The sequence below is a fragment of the Phaethon lepturus genome, unplaced genomic scaffold (assembly GCF_000687285.1).
Source record: "Phaethon lepturus isolate BGI_N335 unplaced genomic scaffold, ASM68728v1 scaffold1486, whole genome shotgun sequence".
NCBI lineage: Eukaryota > Metazoa > Chordata > Aves > Phaethontiformes > Phaethontidae > Phaethon > Phaethon lepturus.
The window spans coordinates 78,545-97,516 of NW_010548153.1; the positions used below are offsets into that span (position 1 = coordinate 78,545).

Genomic DNA, 18,972 nt, shown 5'->3' on the forward strand with positions numbered 1-18,972 from the left:
AATCTAGACTTCTAACTCATAGTAGAAGCAAATCATCTAGCTATATACTGTTTGCAAAACTTCTGCTTACATGAAGTTCCAGTAACGCAAATCATTTCCAATTCTGACAAAAACAGGGAAATCGTCAAACATCAGCATTTCTTTAGAATTTAGTACCTCTACCCAAAATTGAAAGAGGTATTAATGCTCTAGTGAGATGTGTGTTGGGGCACTGGGGAAGGTGGGGAGGGTGTTAGGTAGGAAGACCAGCAGAGTAAAGGTTTATCAATTTGACATAAAACTATGACAAGTATAAAAAGCCTACTTTTGCCTAATGAGAGTATACTTCATAGGCATCCAATGTAGTTTAATGGACTAACTATATTACTTGGCAGCATATCTCATATTTTGTGATGGAATTCTACTGTACAGAAAAACATGGACTATCCATACCTAAAATATTTAAGTATCATTTCAAAGATCAATTTTTGTACATTATAAAGCTATGTGCAAAACATACAAAAGAAACCAACAGCAGTGAAGTGGAACCATGCTGGCTTAGCAATACCGAGAATATCAACTAGAAGCTCTCCTCTGCTCTGTGAGCTTTAGAGCTTCCTGGCTATTAGCACACTATACACCAGTTTAGATGAATAGATCAGGGATGTATTTGAGAATTAAGTTTTCACTCTGAATAAACTACTACGTATAAGCTTCATATTTAGTCCTTATGGTACCATCTGCAGATTTAGTTATTTAGTTCATTTTTTCCTTTCAAGCTTTCCCTTCTAAAATCTAAAAATAATTATAGGCAGGAATTCATACTTTTTCCAATAAAATTTAAGTTTCAGAAATTAAAAAGAAAAAAAATATAAATTACTTCATTTCACCACCAAAATTAGCAGACCATTAAGAAGCATTTAAAATCTCAATTAATATTATTTTTCAAAGCTAAGGCTTATCTTAAGCAACCATCTCTACATTTGACCCGACATTAGTCTTACTCTCCAATTGCCTTCCATCATGCCCGAAATGATAGTAGAAATATCTTGTGAATGTCCTTCAATGTTTCTATAGCACCACTGATCTGTGATCAAGCACTACAGTCTACATACTAATTTTGGTTCTTTCTTCCACTGCAATAATGGTTTGAAAAACTTGCAGATTCTCAATCCTGCTTGCCTATGGTGATTGGGGAATATAATTATATAACTAGACAGCAGGGTACAATTTTCCTTATAACAAAGTTTTACACTTAAAATGAAGTAAAACCCACATATTTACAAATTATTTTTAAAAAGTCAAGTTCCAGAGCTTAACAAAGATAAAATTCTATTTCTTCCTAGTGTGTATGGTTTTATGTTGTATGTACCTTTCTTGTAAGTACTGGGTGTAAGCATGAATATGTCACTGTCCATGTAAGGAACTTAACAAGTATTTTTTCAAAAACAGTTAATTGAATGTCACAAAGACAGAAGGAAAAATAAGTACCAGGGATGCAAGCAGCTTATCCAAAATCACCATCTATTAAATTCATAGTCTCATAATAGTATTACCTACAATGGATTGGATGTATGATTTTAGATCAATGAGCAACAAAAGGAACAGATTCAACTACGCACATTTTCTAAGAAGGAAATGACCACAGCTCAAATAAGTGAAGTCTGGTAACTACAACAGATCTCTGCTTTCCTATAATCATTTATTTTTAAATGTAATAGCTTTGATCAAAACACACAGAAACAGTGTATTTAGGAGATCTAAGATACTCAATGTTTGTTGTATCATAAAATATCTAGGTGATGTTAACAAATAAACATAAAATGTGAATACAATATACATGTCAAGGGAAAAAGAGGCCAAAATTAACATTGCTGAAAACCTCCACTTTTTTTTTGTTCGTTGTTCAATTAATACAGTGATGAAAAAGAATAATTAAATAATCAAAGCTTTCTTTTAAAAATGCACTTTTTACATATTTTACAAAATGTAGCGAGAAATTTTATTTACTTAAGGGATGATTACAAAAAGCCTGTATGTTTAAATGTGACAGAGTAATGTAATTGGAGTTGCCAAGTCTGCACACTCGTGAGTGGAATAAAAATGGAGTCTAATAAAAGTAATATGACATTAATTTGAACAGGGAATACAATGACTAATTCAGCCACTTAATTTTCCATTTGTATTTTCAGTCACATGAGGGACTTTTTCCAGTCTGTTTCCTTCTTCTGAAGCCAATACTGGTAAAACAGCTTTGAATTACAAAACACTTGTATTTTAACAGATTTTTTTACTACATTCTGCTCATCATGTCATTCAGTTGCCCATATCAATTGAACAGGAGCAGATATGGATTATTTCACAATTTAATCTACAGAACCTTCAGCATTTATTACTTAATTGAATATCTTTTGCCACATGAGTCATTCACTGCTAGAGGACTGCACTGATCAAATTTGACAACTTACAAATACAGGTCTTTTCTTGGACAATTCACAGAAAAACACCACATTTTAAAAAATATTATCAACTTAGTCAAAGGGATTTTATTTTAAAACTTTCTACCAAGAAAGCAGTATCACTTTATGTGATCAAGATTTAACAGCTAAAGGAGTTTAGGCTAAGCTATAAAAATCAGGAGCTTATAAAAGATGTTATTGAATTTCATCAAGTTCTGTGGTACATAATGCTAGAATAGCACACAGTAAAGACTAAGGCATTCAAAAGCAAGCCACTGAACCTTGACTTTTGTTTTCAGGCCTTTAAGAAAGAAAGGCCTTTTTTTCCTCTTATTATTACAAATCAAAGCAACAAATCTTAATGCTTAAAAATATGGTCATAATGAAATTAAATAGTTTCAGAACATGCCAAGTCCTTTCAAAAATTTGAAAATATGAGAGATGCAAAGAAACCTTCCATCTGAAACTAGCTGAAAACACGTCTTACTCTACATAGCCATATTGTTGTAATAGTTGCTTTTGTAAGGCTTTTGCTATGTCGGCCACTGCTGCTTACTGATCAGAAGCTAAGCAAGCATGCGACTTTCACCTTGTGTCATTAAAGGTGCAATGTAACTGGTTAGTTAAAGGAAAATTAGGCGTATCTACCAGCTCCTAATAGTCTAAATGATACCAGAACTAATTCACAGCACTGTCTGAGGAAAAAAAGATAATATTTTATCTGAACTTTACAGAAGCACAGAGTGAAAGGTATCATAATTAAATGCTGTTTTTCATATTTCCTTGTACCTGACCTACTTATTCAAGTGCAATTTGAACTATCAAGTTCATATTATCAAGACTGAATGCTCAATTATTTATGACAGCCATTTCCTTTCAGGCTTTTCTCAGGGAGCACAGGGTCTGTTCTTCTCTAGAAATAAGTGTATACTGGAGCCAGTAAGTTCTTTGTAACCACATACATGACTGCTGAGCTCAAAACTATTCCCTTCAGCAAGTAAAAAAGTATTAGAAATAGTTAAAATAAAAAAAAAAAAGAACAAAAAATCTAACAGAATGTAATATCCTCCCTAACTTACAATATTTACTGAAGTTAACTACTTAGTCAAAGCGAATTCACTTTTATCATGGGTGAACAGGTAAAATTCAACTGCTGCATACAAATAGTAATATTTTCTGAAAGTATAATATAGCAATTCTCTAATGACTACAAATTTCTAAGACAAAAAATACAAGCAAGATTTTAAGCAAAGCTTAAATTTTTTCCACGTTTTCATATATTCTACAACAAACTAGATAAATATGCCCGTTGTCAGTGTTTGAGTGACTGATAGCTGAGTACAGAAATCAAATGCTTCCCAAATGCTATATTACAGTAGTTTCCAAAATAAGGATTTTCTTGAAAGAAATCTCCAACTAGAATTATATCAACAAATCACTTATAGACAAGAGGGTGAATAGGAAGACGATCTAGTCGCATCACATAACAATGGGTGTCAGAACATGGGCTGTAGCCACAGGGGATTTATGAATTGCCAGATTTGGCTAGTAGCAAACAGTCCAGTTTTACTGGAACTCGGAATATCTCAGTTCTATGTTCTGTGTTCTTCTATATTGCAGTTCTTCTATGATTGGAAAACATGAACAGGGTAACCTTACTGTCTGCAGGTGTTTAATTTGGCCAAATATTTGTTAACTGTCTTCAAATGCAGCAGCAACTCAATCATGTAAGACAAATCAAATCAAAATAGCTGTTTTTGCAATTAGATCTGGTTCTCATATTTCCCCCTGAAGAAAACAAGGTATTGCCCACACTGGGGACTACATAAAAACAGGTGAGCCAGAAAAAGCCTCCACTTTCACAATTTTTTGGGGAAATATTGGTTTCACTAATGTACTTTCTTCTTTCTGTCTTTTAAAAATTATTTTAAACTCTATCTTGATTCCAGAAAAGGTGCAACCTTTGAATTGTAGTGATCACCATTAAAGTTATCCTGATAAATTATGCTTACTCTTATTATAAATTCTATTTTTTATTCAGTTGTGATGCTCTGGAATTCTTTGATTAGCTACTAAATTGACAACTCAAGAATTCAGGTGTAAAACACAAAAAATATACACAAAAACCAACAGAGCCTGAAGAATTTTTCAAGTTTTTAAAAATGCCTAATTACATTGATTCACTGCAGGCTGCAAGCCTCCACTGATGCCATGATTTCAGAAGACTGCTTTATGGACAATAACATCTTGCATCAAGAATGCCTGGTGCAGACCATAATGTTCTGTGATTATACTTTTATACACTGTTATAGCCATCCTTGCACTTTGGTTTCTCTTCAAGGAAAAAAGCCTTCAACGTAAAAAGCCCTTCTACACTCCACCCTCATTACACAATAGCCCTCAAAAATGCAAACACATATAAGGTAGTATTTGGCAATTAAAATATTGTTTACCTCAGGACTCATTTGCAGCCTTAATTAAAGAAAGTCTTGTAATGAGGATCGAGTGTACTTTTGGATATTTTTTCAAAGGCACCTTTTACTTACGTCAACAGGTACCAGAAGGCTCTTGCCAAGATGTTGGTTAAAAGAGAGACACCAGGCTTCAGTGTAACCATTCATGTTAGGAACATACTTCTTTATTGTCTCATCATTCAGCCTCAGCCAAACACCATCATCATTGTGGATCTATGGGAAACAAGCAACAAAAACGAGCCATGCCCTCCTGTAACTGTTCTGTAGCTAGTAAGGATTAACAGACTTTAGACAAACAGACAATAGTAGCAAGGAAGTAATGATCTTCACTATGCTGATAGAATGTAAGAAGAGTTAAAGAGGAATATCAACAAAATCAGAATTTCAAAGCAATGGGAAACATATCTTTTTAGAAGGCAAGTTGTGAAAATAAATTTAAATCAGATCATGCAATAATAGAAGTTGCTTTGAAAGAAAAGAAGAAAGGAAGCCAAGCCTTCATAAGCTTCCTAAGTTCCCCACTTTCCATTTTTCCACTGCTGACATAACTTAGTAAATTGCAAAATTATTCCTTGTATATGAAGTTATACTGCAAGAAAAATACATGCATAGTAGTCTAACACACAACTGATCTTTCAGAAGTGTAAGTGAAAGATGTAAGGAAAATGACACCTACATCTGAATTTTTGTGTAGAGTTGAAATAGTTAAGTCATGAACAGCTAAATCCTTAGAGATATTGTAAGATGAACTCTAGGAATTTTGCTTCCTTAGTCCAGTCTCAAAAGTTTGTTACACAAGTTTTCAAGTAAGTAAATTAAAAGGAAATGACAGCTTGAAAAACTAAATTAGTAAATATTTAGATTTTTGCAATTTATACTCTTACATTCTTAAATTATGTATGTCAACATCTAAACATGAAAAAAACATTATTTGCATGAATTAACTTTACATTTTAGCCCAATTTTCAACAGAAATGTCTCATTAATTACCTCGTCAATGAAAGTGATGGATCCATTGACTTTCACTATGCCTATTTGCTCACTCTGAAGGGAAGGGTGGCTACGGATACGAAGCCCTGCACTGTCCTTGGCCACAAATTTGCGAACCTAAGAGAAGCAAAGGAAGACAGTAAGAAAGGAAAAATTGGAACAGAGCTCTCAGAGTAAAAAGAAATAGGTTTAACAGATTCTGAAATGCTAGTGACGAGATGGCAGTCTTAGAGTTACAGTTTGTTGCTAGTTTCCCACAGCCGCTGTGTATAATTTAACTTTTTTACTGTAACCAATAAAATCACAATATTAAAAAAAGCCCTAAAAGTGCATTGAGTCAGTCTTGGAAAGATCTCTGTTATAGCACACAATATTCAGTTTCAATCTTCCAATTCTTTTAACTGCACCAACCCCTCCTTTTTATTAATTCTTCAAAGTTTTTGCCTTTTGTCTTCCAAAGTTTTGCCTTTTCAAATTTAGTATTTCCAGTAAACTGATCATCCTGGGACTACCAGTTCTCAGTTGCGCTACCATAACATTCTGTTTAGTCAGCTTTTGGGCCAAAATTTGGATATGTTCCTTCGCTAAAGAGCTTAAATAGCCATTTAAAAAGAACACATCTTTCGACTTTATTTTTCTAATAGCTATTTCAATAGTTTCTCCCTTTGGCACAGGAAGGTTAGATCAGATGCTCCTTGTTAATAGTTTGGTTTACTACAGCCCCCAAAATCTCCCAGCTGTTATTCACTATCACTTTTTCACGATTCAAACACATTATCAGGTACCTGTCCCATAGAGAACAAACTTAAGCCATCCTTTTGGTTTCCGATTTTAAGAAGTGTATATATTCTATGCCTGTGGTGTTAAAACCTTTTTCTCGGAAAATTATTTTCAAACTCCACATGTAAAACTGAAAAAAGTATCAACTGAAGTATGGACTTAATCTTTAACTTAACATAAAGCACAGAATGATATGGAAAGAATAAACTCAGGAAAAGGTAATGAAAGGTAACAGCTAAGTCCATGAATTCTTTTTTATTTCCTAAAGAAATTATTTATTTTAAGAAATGGTATTTAAGTCTAAAAAAAACCCAACATCCCACAACAGAAGCATGTAAAGAATTTCACATGTAACTTACTCCAAAATGTGCAAGGTTTTGCTTACTAGGAATCCTGTTACTCCAAGGATTTGGATTTCTCTAAAATTGCTACAGGTAAAACTAAGACTTCCAAGGTCCAAGGTAAAACTGTAAGGCTGAATCACTGCTAACAGCATTCTCAACATAGACAAGCCTATAAACAAAGCCTTGCAAATTAAGGGTCCCTGCATTAGTACTGCAAAATGTTACTTCAGGGTATCATATGATGGTTTGGCTAGAACTCTGATTAAAAACTGAAGAGGAAGAACAACTCACATTCAAGGTTTGGATATGCATAGACCTGGAAAGAGCATTTTTCCACTTCGCAGCAGCTAACTAGTTAATAGAAAACTTCAAGCTGTAACTACAAACTGTTTAGGGATCAGATCCACTGCCAGACAACACAACAACAAACAGATGAAGTGTTCTTTTATGCTCATTTCTGACCACCATGAAAAACTTAATTGTCTGAGTTGACACAATACATCTTCACTTGGACTATTTCTCTATGGCACAACTGTTCAGTAACTGTCTGTAACACACACATAGCTAGTTCTTCCATGGAGCATACACAAACTGGGCTCCAACTAAAAAGAAATGACTAATGCAGAAAGGCATAACGACACGTATATCTCCCTCACAGCACACAGCAGTTTGAGAGCTTGGTTGCTGTGCCTTCCACACTTGGTGCGCCTGAAAAGAAGTGCACCTCACAGCGCAGAAAGATGGCTCCTCTTCCAAAGAGACTGCAACTCGGAACAAGAAACAAGACGTGCAAGCAGAACAACACAGGGGGATGATTAAACACTAGGTAATGCCTCAGAACACCAGAGGACTAACCTTTGTCAAGGATTTTTAACTGTCATGAAGACTGTTACTTGACAAAATGTCGCTATTATGTATGAACCGGTCACCTCAATTCCCACTGTAACAACTGAAAAGACAGCACTTCAATCTAGCAATTTATCTCATCTTAGACCAGGTGTTTCTCTCACTTTGGTGACAGCAAGCACCATGTGATCATCAGCTTGGACAGAGAAATCATGAAGTTCTGTGAGATGAATCTCATCCAGTACGAATTGGAAGTTTTAATTAAGATAAGGAAGTAACAAGGAAGTCTCCCTTCCAAAAGAAGGGAGAAAGCCTAAAAGGTTTTTGGTTTTTTTTTTAAATGCAATGAAGGATAAAAAAATTGTGTGGAAACTAAAGATAAATATATTATTTTTATTTTGAGGTGCGGGGGCAGGGAAAAGAACCTTGTTAGTGGCAGAAGCAGACACTGGACGCATTTACAGGCTGGGGAACTGTACAAAAAAGTTACTGTCTCTAGATTATTCAGAAAGTTGGAAAACAAATAAATCAGGACGTGCTGTATAGGTAAGAATTTGGCAAACACCTGATCCTTTTTGGAGCCATATATTTCTTAGCCACCTTTGCAGATGTAATAAGACAGGGAAGTACAACCTTGTGATATTTCAGAATTCCACATTTTCTAAATACAGGTTTATTCCATTAAAAAGAAGACTCAGTGCCTCATTTAATATCCCTTCCTTTTCATCTAAGAGGAAGTGGAAGATGGTTCCCTCATCTGGGCATTTTCCTTATACCACTGCCACACGACCTTTCAGCTTTCCTCCATTATTTGTGTCTACTTTAGCCCTTGAGCGTAGAATGATAAGATGAAATGAGGAATTCAAAAGCTACAGAAAGGATAACTTTTAAAAATAAAATCATGATGTTCTAAGAAAGGAAGATATCACTAAAGAAACTAATTTTGGATTTTATGTTGACTAAAGAAAGATCCTTATCACAAAACAAACAAAATCTTTGTAAAGCCCTTTGTACAATTAATTTCGTAGTACAATGTCAAAGAACTAATAACAGTGCAGAATACATTCTGTGGCTTTCATAATGGGTGCACAATGTGTGACAAGCCAAGAGTAAGGCAGTTTCTGTAGAGCTTCTAACAGTTTTATTAATGGATAAACAGAAAGAAAACAAAATGAGTATCTTTCACTTTATCCAGTGTATACATTTCATTCCATTTAGCACATTAAAGTGATTTGCAAATATCCTTAAGTCCTGTACCACTATAACATGGTAAAGTATGTATTAAATAACAACAAAATCCCACCCAACTATAACGAACTGTTTGCTGGGGTTTTTTCAGTTCTCCAAACCTTGTTTGGCTGAGGTTCTGCTTTTGGTTTAATAAGTTGGGTTCCAGGAGGTATCATTCCCTTCGGAGGATCTTTTACTTTCACTTCTAGTCCAGCATCTATAAGTAAACAAAGACTAAGTTAAAAAAAATAAAATAAGGGGATATACCAGTCAAACAGTAACTACAGGTTATCTATGCTACAACTCAGAGTAGGCAAAATAACCACTCTCTTATCTGTCTGCCATAAACAACACTTGCAGTTACTTCATGGTGCCAAGTATTACTTTCTCAACATTTGTATCTTCACATGTGGAAATATAAATTACATATATACATATATATATTATATTATTACATATACTATTATACTACATTATATTATTATATATATTAGATATATGATTTCATATTGTTAATAGATAGATGTCATACCTTGTGTACACAGCACTATTAGGCAATTTTGTATCCTAATAGTGTCTGTAGGGGTATGTTTGAAGGAATGGTGAACACGGAAGAGTTAAATATTTGAGGGGTACAAGTAAAAGCTCCTGGAGAGACAATAGCTTATGCATGCTATACTGTTGCAGATGATAATCCCAAAATGTGAGAAACAAGTAAGAGCTTCTGAATCCCAGTAACACAATCAGAAAAGGCCTATAACGTAAAGAGCCAGCATCTTTAATTACCAACACTGTTATTAAACCAGATGATGCTGGTAAACATCTCACCACAGTAAAATTTTCAGATCATGAAGAAAAATACATGCAAAGAAACAGTTCAAGCTTAAGTAATAGATGGATATAACCTTGAGTAATAATCTTAAAAGAAATTGTTTCAGCAATCACCATTAAAACCAAACTATAACAACTCAATAGCCTTGGCAGATCTTTTTGGGTTTTTGTCTAATTTTACAGGCTGATCTTCTGAAGAGCAACAACTTGAGAAGCAACAACCAGACCTAGTTGATAAACCTGTTGGTTGAGGGTAGTACGATACTATGGTTGAACCAGAGTAGAACTAACTTTGAAGAAAGATGGCATAGGTAAGTATTAAAGGATACTCACATCTGTTTAATAATGAGGGGTAACAAGTCTATTCTAGCATTTCAAAAAGTTAAACCTATGCAATGAATGAAAATGTTAGAAACTGTGTAACAACAGCTGATTTAAACTACGGTGTAAATTTTGTCTCCAGGAACAACACACTAGGAAAAAATACAATCAAGTACACTGGAAGCTCCTATGAATGAAAATGTTCCGGTTTGAGGAACAAAGATAACTATTAATAACCATCTTTTATTAATCTTACCTTCTGTAGGTAACACACAAAACTGAGTATCATATTGCAAAACTCATGCATGTTATGTGTATTTATGAGTATTACTTCATGTATTTACAAAAGGTGCTGTACAGTATCGGGAAAGAGGAATTGCTGGTCCCGGTGAACTTGCTTAAACCCTCCTATGAGCTCTTGGCCTAACTGCAATGCCTCTGCTACCATCTTCACCATACCACCAATAAGACTAACAAAGGACAATTCAAGATACAGATTTTTTTGAAGGGGGAATCTTTCCATGGCATACTATAGTCCCTAGGACCAGCAACACAGCTAAAAGATTTTCAGGAAGGAAGGAACCCAAAGCATTTAAAACTAGTACAAATAATTGAAACTTTACAATAGAGTTCCAGTTAAGACCAGTCTTTCTCAATTTTCCACAGAAGAAATTACATTATTTAGTCCTGCATGGTCAAGAACAACTTCCCCTTTTCCTAGGTTCTTCAGTGCTTCTTTTTGCCTTTTAACTATACATCTCTGTCACTCTCTTGTCACTGAAACAAGACATTTGTCTTGCAACATTGAGAGTAGAGAATAAGAAACTCTATTAATCTTGTAGTCCAACTACATTATAAATACATGAATTGCCAAATATCTTCCTATTTCAAGGAGAGAATAGCTGTGGTCTTTTTTCTTTTGAGAAAGAAGAGGGAATTAGATTGAAAGCTTCTGAACCAAAACTCACGTGCTAGATTTTGCTTTGAACTTTAAGACTAAATCTTATGAACACCAAGACATACATTTATTGGTATACAAACAGGATATAAAATTCTGTAGTGAAATCCTGTGTAGTGAAAATTAAGTACCTATTTCAATGCCATCTATAGTAACATGGATGGTATAGAGACCAACAGCTCCAGGTGTCCAGTTTGCACAGTATGTACCATCATTATTGACTCTGATCAACATGTTTTCACTGGGTCTAGGTATAAACAAAACAAATAGAATCATTAAACAATTATTGTCGTCTTGAAAGTAATTTGCAATAGTTTGGAAACTATTTCTTATTCCTTTCAGATCATCTAAATACCGTTTTTTCCCCATCCAATGTACTAATCCCATCTTATTTAGAAGTTATGAAATTCTATAGTACATTTATTTACAGCAAATGATGAAAGCACACATTCAGAGAGTAGATAATACAAATAAGGAAGCAACATTAAAACAATTAAAATCAAAGATTTTAAACAGAATATCTAAAATTAAGAAAACAAAATAATACACAATTTCTGCAGTGTTTCCACCTTTAGACAAGATTGTTTTGCAGACAACACTTGTGACTCTGGGTATAAGCAGATGTGACAGGACATATTAATTTTAGCCCCAATTAAGAAGTAATTTTTTTATGTTTACCTCTTTGGTGTTGGTGAAGCAAAACGTAGTTCTTCAAAAGAATAATTTTCATATGCCTAGAAACAGATGAAATTCAACAAACAGAAAATCAACAGTTATCAATTATACTAAAGTAATGAATAAAAGAAAGCAGACTATTTTCTCAAAGAACATACTAATCTAACTTTACACTCACCAGAAGCATTGAGCAGGGAAGCAATAAACCAATTCCAAAACACACACATATATACATACATGAAACAAGTATCTTCACTTTCTCTTTAAATTGCCATTATTTAGATAATACAGATACTTATTGCTAACAAAGCTTTGTTCACAGTTAAGTATTTGAATGTCCTCCAATCTCACTTGAATGAACACTTTAAATTATCTTGATAAGCTAGATTTCAACTTCCTTGTAAGCACAAATATCCACACAGTACCTAAGGGATACAGCACCATGACTATTTAAGTCAATCCAAGTCTGAGTTGGCATATCACCATCTTGCTCTCATAATTTTGCATACCATAGAAATATACAACAATTTATGTTGGAAGAGACCTCCAGAGGTAGAGTTCACACCCTTGCTCAAAGCAGAGCCACCCTCAAAAATTAGATCCAGCTTTCAAATTAGGTCAGCTTGTCCAGGGGTGTATCCAGTCAAGTTTCGAGTATCCCCAACAAGGACAGTGATTCCACAGCCTCTCTGGGCAGCCCTGTTCCAGCATTTGACAACTCTCATTATAATTTTTTTCCTTCTAATATATAACTGGAATTTGCCTTTTCACCAGTTGTGTCCATGGCCCTATATCCTTTTTCTGTGCGAGTCCAAGAAGAGTCTGACTTTGCCTTCTCTGTAACTTCCCATGAGAATGCTAGTGTCTATGCTAAGACTACTGAGACAGTAGAAAACTAACCTTAAAAATATAAAAGCGAACAGTTTATGCCAGTTTAATTCCCTAGTCTATCCTGGGACCGTATGTCTTCCAGAAGATGGATGGGACAGATAAGCCTAAACGGTTATGAAATCACTACCTTAGAAATAAACCAAGTCATGATAAAATAAAGATAATGTCACTGAAAAAAAAGAAAGGAAGCTTTTCAGTAATCACTGCAAATTGAAAGACAGAGTGCATACATCTGTTCTGAGCATGGATGGGGTGAGAATTTCAGACAATGCTGTCAGATCATTAAATAGTTTAAGTGAAATTTAGAACACACCCCTTAAACAGCTGGGAAGCAGCCATATGCCATTCAGAAAGCAACAGTATAGAAGATACCAGTTATAAAGACCAGATTTCATTGTTCTCCTAGCAGAGAAAATCAGAGATAGTTCAAGCAATGCAAACAGTTGCCTCATCTGACATCATCTGGGCTCTATCCACCAATGTGCAGAAATCCCTGAGATTCTGGATTTTTTAGTTTGAGCTGTCTGAGACCCCAGAGTTTTCCAACGCTTTCTGTAGCTGACCTCTATAGCTTCCAAATGTAGGCAGTGAGCACAATGCTATTTTATTTGCCTAGGGAAGTCAGACCTCTCTAGATTCATCAGTAAGGGATTCCTGAAACTCTGCTTTACCAAGCTCTGTAGACTGGCAGAAGAAGTTCCTCTATCTCATGCCCTGCCAGTAGAAAGCAACCCTGTACACTCTAAAAGATACTAATTTGATAATCCCCCCTCCCGCCCCATAAGTCCATATTGATTATACTAATTATCATCCTTATCTAACTTCTGATTAATCATGTCTTAAGTTGTCTAACCACTGGTTATAGACATCATGTCACATCTCTTAACCAGGCCAATAACTAAATATATCGTGGGTTCTAAAATATACTCAAATCAATACTAACTGTTCAGTTTTCACTTCTTTAAAAACTGTTGCTGGCAAAGTCTCTGAGCTGATCAATTTGACAGTGGCTAATTTCAACTGATGCTGATTTGTCTATCAATGCATAAATATTAAACATTTGTATGGTCTTTTTACTATGCTGAGCTCCTATTTTTCCTACGCTCACCAGTTAGTTTTTAACATATATTCACTGCAATGCTCCAACTTTATATGGATACATTGGTTTGACTTCCCCCCCACCATTTCAATAGCTGTCTTAATTTCTCCTGAGTGACTCAGACTAGTTTGTTAATTAGTGTAATCAAAATCAAAGACAACTTTTCTGTTTGAATGCTAATCCAGTTAATAACCGCTTTAGAGTTCAGGCAATCGGCCCTTTTGATGCACCTCGTTTTTGGCTGAACTTATATATAATCAAAGTAATTTGTAATTAATGTATTTTTAGATTGTGACCAAACTGAAATATACTTTTTTTTTTCCTTCTCCTTTGCATACCTTTACACATACACACTTTGAATGCTGAATTTTGTACCTGTATTGCTAAAATGATAGTAAATTACCTTCATCATTGTAATAGCAATATATCGAGCTTCTTTTACGATCATTGGCTCATAGGAAGAATCAAGCTTTGGTGAAGGAAGTCCTCCAAAGGTCATATCACTGCTAGGGGAAGCAGCTGTTGCAGGACTTCCTGGTATCCGTTGCACCTTTCTAATTTGTTCTTGTTGCAAAGACGTTTTTTTCTGAGAAACAGGAATAGCTTTGACTTCTACCTGCAGTAAGTCATAGAATACAGAAGATGATTTAGGGAGAAAACACACACATTCTTTTAGATCTGATAAGGTACAGTGACAAAGTGCTTAGAGCACTCACTATACTATAAATACAGCTGTGTCAAAAACCTATGTGCCTACACTTACCACTTTGTAAAGCCAAGCACAGCATCTCTGAAAAATGTAAATGTACGGGAAAGGAGCACCCAGCTGACTTTGCACATGATCCGTAAAGGCCAGTGTCAGTTCAGCCAGTCCCAGAGCACTCCCTGGGAAGCAGCACGTCGTCTGGTATGCCTAGCTCAGTTTTCCCACAACAGAAAATGCTACAAATTAGGGAAGAAAGCCTTCCAAATGAGGGCACAGGTTTGAGAGTCAGTCATCAGGGCCTGCTAGATCTGAATGAGCAGTGGCCAGACTGGATCTTGGCTAGCTCTGCCACCCTACTATATCAGCACTGTACGTTTATACCGTGCTCTTTAACGCATATTTTATCTGACTTCTTTTCCCCCAGAGATACCACAGACATCCACTAGTGCAGGTAACAGTCTCAGCTGTACTTAGTCTTCTGATGAAGAACAGACTATCTGGAAAATAAGTTTACTCACTACTCATCCTAAATCTGCAATAAAGTGTGTTTAACTGATGGAGATTTCATATGCTGTTTTCATTTCCTGGAAGTTATATGAGCACATTGCACACTGAATGAGTCCAAAAGAATGATTAAGTTGAATTAAGATTTCTATTACTTTAAAACATCCATGAAGAAAAATAGTAATTAAACAAGAAATCCAGCAACAATTTTGATGTGTATATTTTGACATATCCTTTTCCTGATTGATAGAGTAAAATCACTACTTAAAGTTTTCTACTTCCTCTGTCACATATTTAAGTCAATGACCACACATTTTAATTTCAATCAAGCTGTGTTTGTGACTGATCCTTGTATTACAGTTGTAGTCTCACAGTTCATTAATGCATTTAGAGCTCACTGTATGATGTCTCGACTATTACATCCTGGATGAAGACTTGCCTGAACAAAAGCTAGTCTTGAAAATATTCTTGAGAAAAGGCTACAGTAACTTCTAAATATTAGAAACATAAAAGGAGGAAAGGCTGTTCTACTCCAAAATAAAGTGACTATAAAACGGACCATCAGTGTGCTTCTGATTTTTTTTTCCATCACACTTATTTAGTTTAAAATTTATAATACACTTTCCTGGCTTACAAGTTAAAAATGGATTCTTGTCACCTTACATATGATCATCAAACATCACCTACAACTACACACGTAGCTCATTAAAGACATCTATAAACCGCATGAAATGCTGTTGGCATAATACAGAACTTGGTAGTTTTGTGGATTTAGAGGTAAGAAAGTCTGACTACACTGAATTTAAAAATGCCACTTTCTGCCCTATACTGGAGTATTCTCTGGAATATCTACAGCACATACTAAAAGAAGACATGATGAAGTGTAAGAACAGCCAAGATGACAATAATTACCTTCATATTAGGAACATGAACAACATCCCCATACTGGTCTTTTGTTTGTACTGTAATAACAGTTGGCCAACCACATCGAATGTCATCCTTATTCAAAATCAGTGATGTTTTTTGAGGATCAGCATATGAATCTGGCTGAAGCCACCTACAGCAAAGACCAACACTTAATACTAAAATCTCTTACAGGCCCCCAAAAGATAAATTCTTACTCTGTATAAACATGACTTCCAGCTAAGAAAAGGCATAGAGAGTCTCAATGTTAAATACTTTTCCCTAATATATTAACAGAAACAATACAGTCATAGTTTTACTTAACTAATATTTGATGTAGCTATTAAAGTTCTATAAGGTAGTTGTACATACAAGCAACAGTGCGCAGGTTCTGAAATTTAACACATAATTAAACGTCTTCTACTTTGTAACAAACTTAAACATTACAACTATGAAGTAATGGGTTTATTCATGCAGCATACAAATGTTTTACCTTGCAAGTCGTCCACCACTTGATCCTGGTACACAAGCAATGAAATCCTCCAGAAATGACTGCTCATTGCTTTGTACCTGCAGTGGAAGATTTCCTTCAAGAGCTTCCAAAATGGTTGGTGAGTGAGACAGTGCCAAGCCTTTCCCAAGAATGCCGGAGTGAGATTTGCACACCTTTTTTTTTTTTTTTTTTTTTAAGGGGTCAGGATGAAAAGATGGAGACAAAACAGCTTTTTCAGTATCTTACATGTAGACACTTTCCCACAATATGACACAACTGCCACAGACATTTTGGGCACCGAAAACCATTCAAGTAGCAGGAGAGCAGATAAACTTTACTCTGATGAAAGTTAAAAAAAAAGTCAGTTCAGTCTATAAAATGGTAATTTATGTAAAATGAGATTAAATGAGCTTGAGTTGAAAGAGAATTTCTGGAAGAAAGAATAAGGTAATGTAAACTTCCATGTTAAGAGTATCCTAAACTGCTGAATTGTGACCAGAACATGAATGAAGCAAGCTGTTCTGAAAATGTGACCAATGAGCATATTCCGAAAGAAAATAAAAGGCTAGAGATATAACTTATAGAAAGGCAGATCTTTTAAGAAAAATAATTTTGGATGAGACAAAGTAAAAGAAAACTCTTCTTTGGAAGAAGGGAAGGAAGGTGCAAAGATGCATGAAATATTTAACAGATAGGAATAAAAATGAAAATTAATCCATTACTTGCAAGCATACTTCTAGCTTACGTTTTGAATTAGAGCACAGTGGGACCAAGAACAGATTGCTGAAAATATTTCTTTCAAGGAACATCTGATTTCTCTTAGACAGTTTCTGTTTACTGTTCTGTCATCTAAGGCCTATGCAATGGTATCATACTGTAGAATTGATATATTTTTCCAGCAAGTACTGTGACAACTGAATTTCAAAACAGTTGCTTTGAAGATAATTAGGATAGACAAGCAGAATATGAAAACTCCTTTTTCACTGTGCATCATCAGCTATGGGCTATGGTTAGGAAGCTACTGACCAGCATTAGCACCCATCACAACAAATAAAATATATCATCAATCCAGAACAACTGCAATTATATTATTTGGGACTTGATAAATGTTACTATTCAACTGAAAAAGTGATTTTATTCTTGCAATTACAAAGACGTGTGCAGGATTAATTTGGTAACATCTAAAATTTGTTACATTGTGCAACCTAAGCCAGATACCTACATATTTTGAAATATATTTGGTCATCTAACTCCCTCTGTGATATTTTATGCATTTTTTTCTAACCAGATTTATTTTTAAAAAGATTTAATGTAAACAGTAAACGTCTGTAAGACTTTTAACGTAAATACTAAACTTCTGCTTTATAAGCCAGATTGCCTCCTATTATAAAAACCTTACAAGTGATTTTCTTCCATAGCAGTCAAAAAGTTTCAGTGCAATTATGTGCTGAAGTATGTTGCAACAGAAAATAAAAAAAAGCAGCGGTATACCTGTAAAGCAGCCTCTTCAAGAATCTCAAGGTCTTCTTCAAATTCATTACCTGCTGTAAAAATAGAACTTATTTTCACAGCAAAACGTAAACTTATTTTTCATAAAGATAATATTGACATTTATCTACATATGATGGAAGGTGAAATTTGATTCTGTTTAGTGAAGCCTTTTATATTACAAAATTTAAGTTTGCAGGATGATGTGTAGTATTTTTTTTTAACCGGCACTTGAAAGATCAGTAGTTTCAAGTAACAAAGTAAACATGCAGTACTGTGGAGTTCAGTGCACAAGCAAATAAACAAAATACATTACACACAACAAAAATTTGGTACTTGTCATCTTCTCTTCAAGACAGTATGTATGGCAAATCTTTGGAGTGGCTAGATACTTTCAGAAAAAGATTTTGGGAAGTCAAGATGGTTTCTGGGAAGCAGTACCTACAAGTATGCACCAGCTGCTCCCTTTTAAGAACTTACCCTAGTAACAGCATTTGAAAACCTGATGCATAGGGTTTATGGGTCAAGGTTTCAGTAGCAGGGGCACTTACAGGGGTGGCTTCTGTGAGAAGCTGCTAGAAGCTTCCCCTACATCCAATAGAGCCAATGCCAGCTGGCTCTTAGACAGAACTGCACTGGCTAAGGCCGAGCCAGGCAGCAATAGTGGTAGCATCTCCATGATAACATATTTAAGAAGAGGAGAAAAAAACCTGCGCAACTGCAGCCAGAAAGAGGAGTGAGAAAATGGGAAGGTCAGTGAAGAAGGAGGGGGGAAAAGGTGCTCCAGGCCCCAGAGCAGAGATCCCACTGCAGCCCGTGGTGAAGACCATGGCGAGGCAGGCTGTCCCCCTGCAGCCCATGGAGCTCCGTGGGGGAGCAGATCTCCACCTGCAGCCCGGGGAGGACCCCACGCCGGAGCAGGGGCCTGGGCTGCACGAAGGAGTCTGTGACCCCACCGGAAGCCGGAACTGGAGGCGACTCCTGGCAGGGCCCGGGGCCTC

At 35.5% G+C, this 18,972-nt stretch overlaps 1 protein-coding gene across 1 annotated transcript in view; it reads right to left on the reverse strand.

Annotated features, from left to right (window-relative positions):
• LOC104622936 (E3 ubiquitin-protein ligase MYCBP2-like) overlaps positions 1 to 18,972 on the reverse strand; it is a gene marked incomplete at its 5' end in the record, with an annotated part of 132,160 nt that overhangs the window by 70,096 nt on the left and 43,092 nt on the right. Inside the window, 9 exon segments of the mRNA XM_010289864.1 lie at positions 4,985 to 5,125; positions 5,903 to 6,019; positions 9,222 to 9,319; positions 11,344 to 11,459; positions 11,891 to 11,946; positions 14,281 to 14,493; positions 16,000 to 16,144; positions 16,484 to 16,656; positions 17,975 to 18,024. Coding sequence (XP_010288166.1) covers positions 4,985 to 5,125; positions 5,903 to 6,019; positions 9,222 to 9,319; positions 11,344 to 11,459; positions 11,891 to 11,946; positions 14,281 to 14,493; positions 16,000 to 16,144; positions 16,484 to 16,656; positions 17,975 to 18,024 — 1,109 coding nt within the window.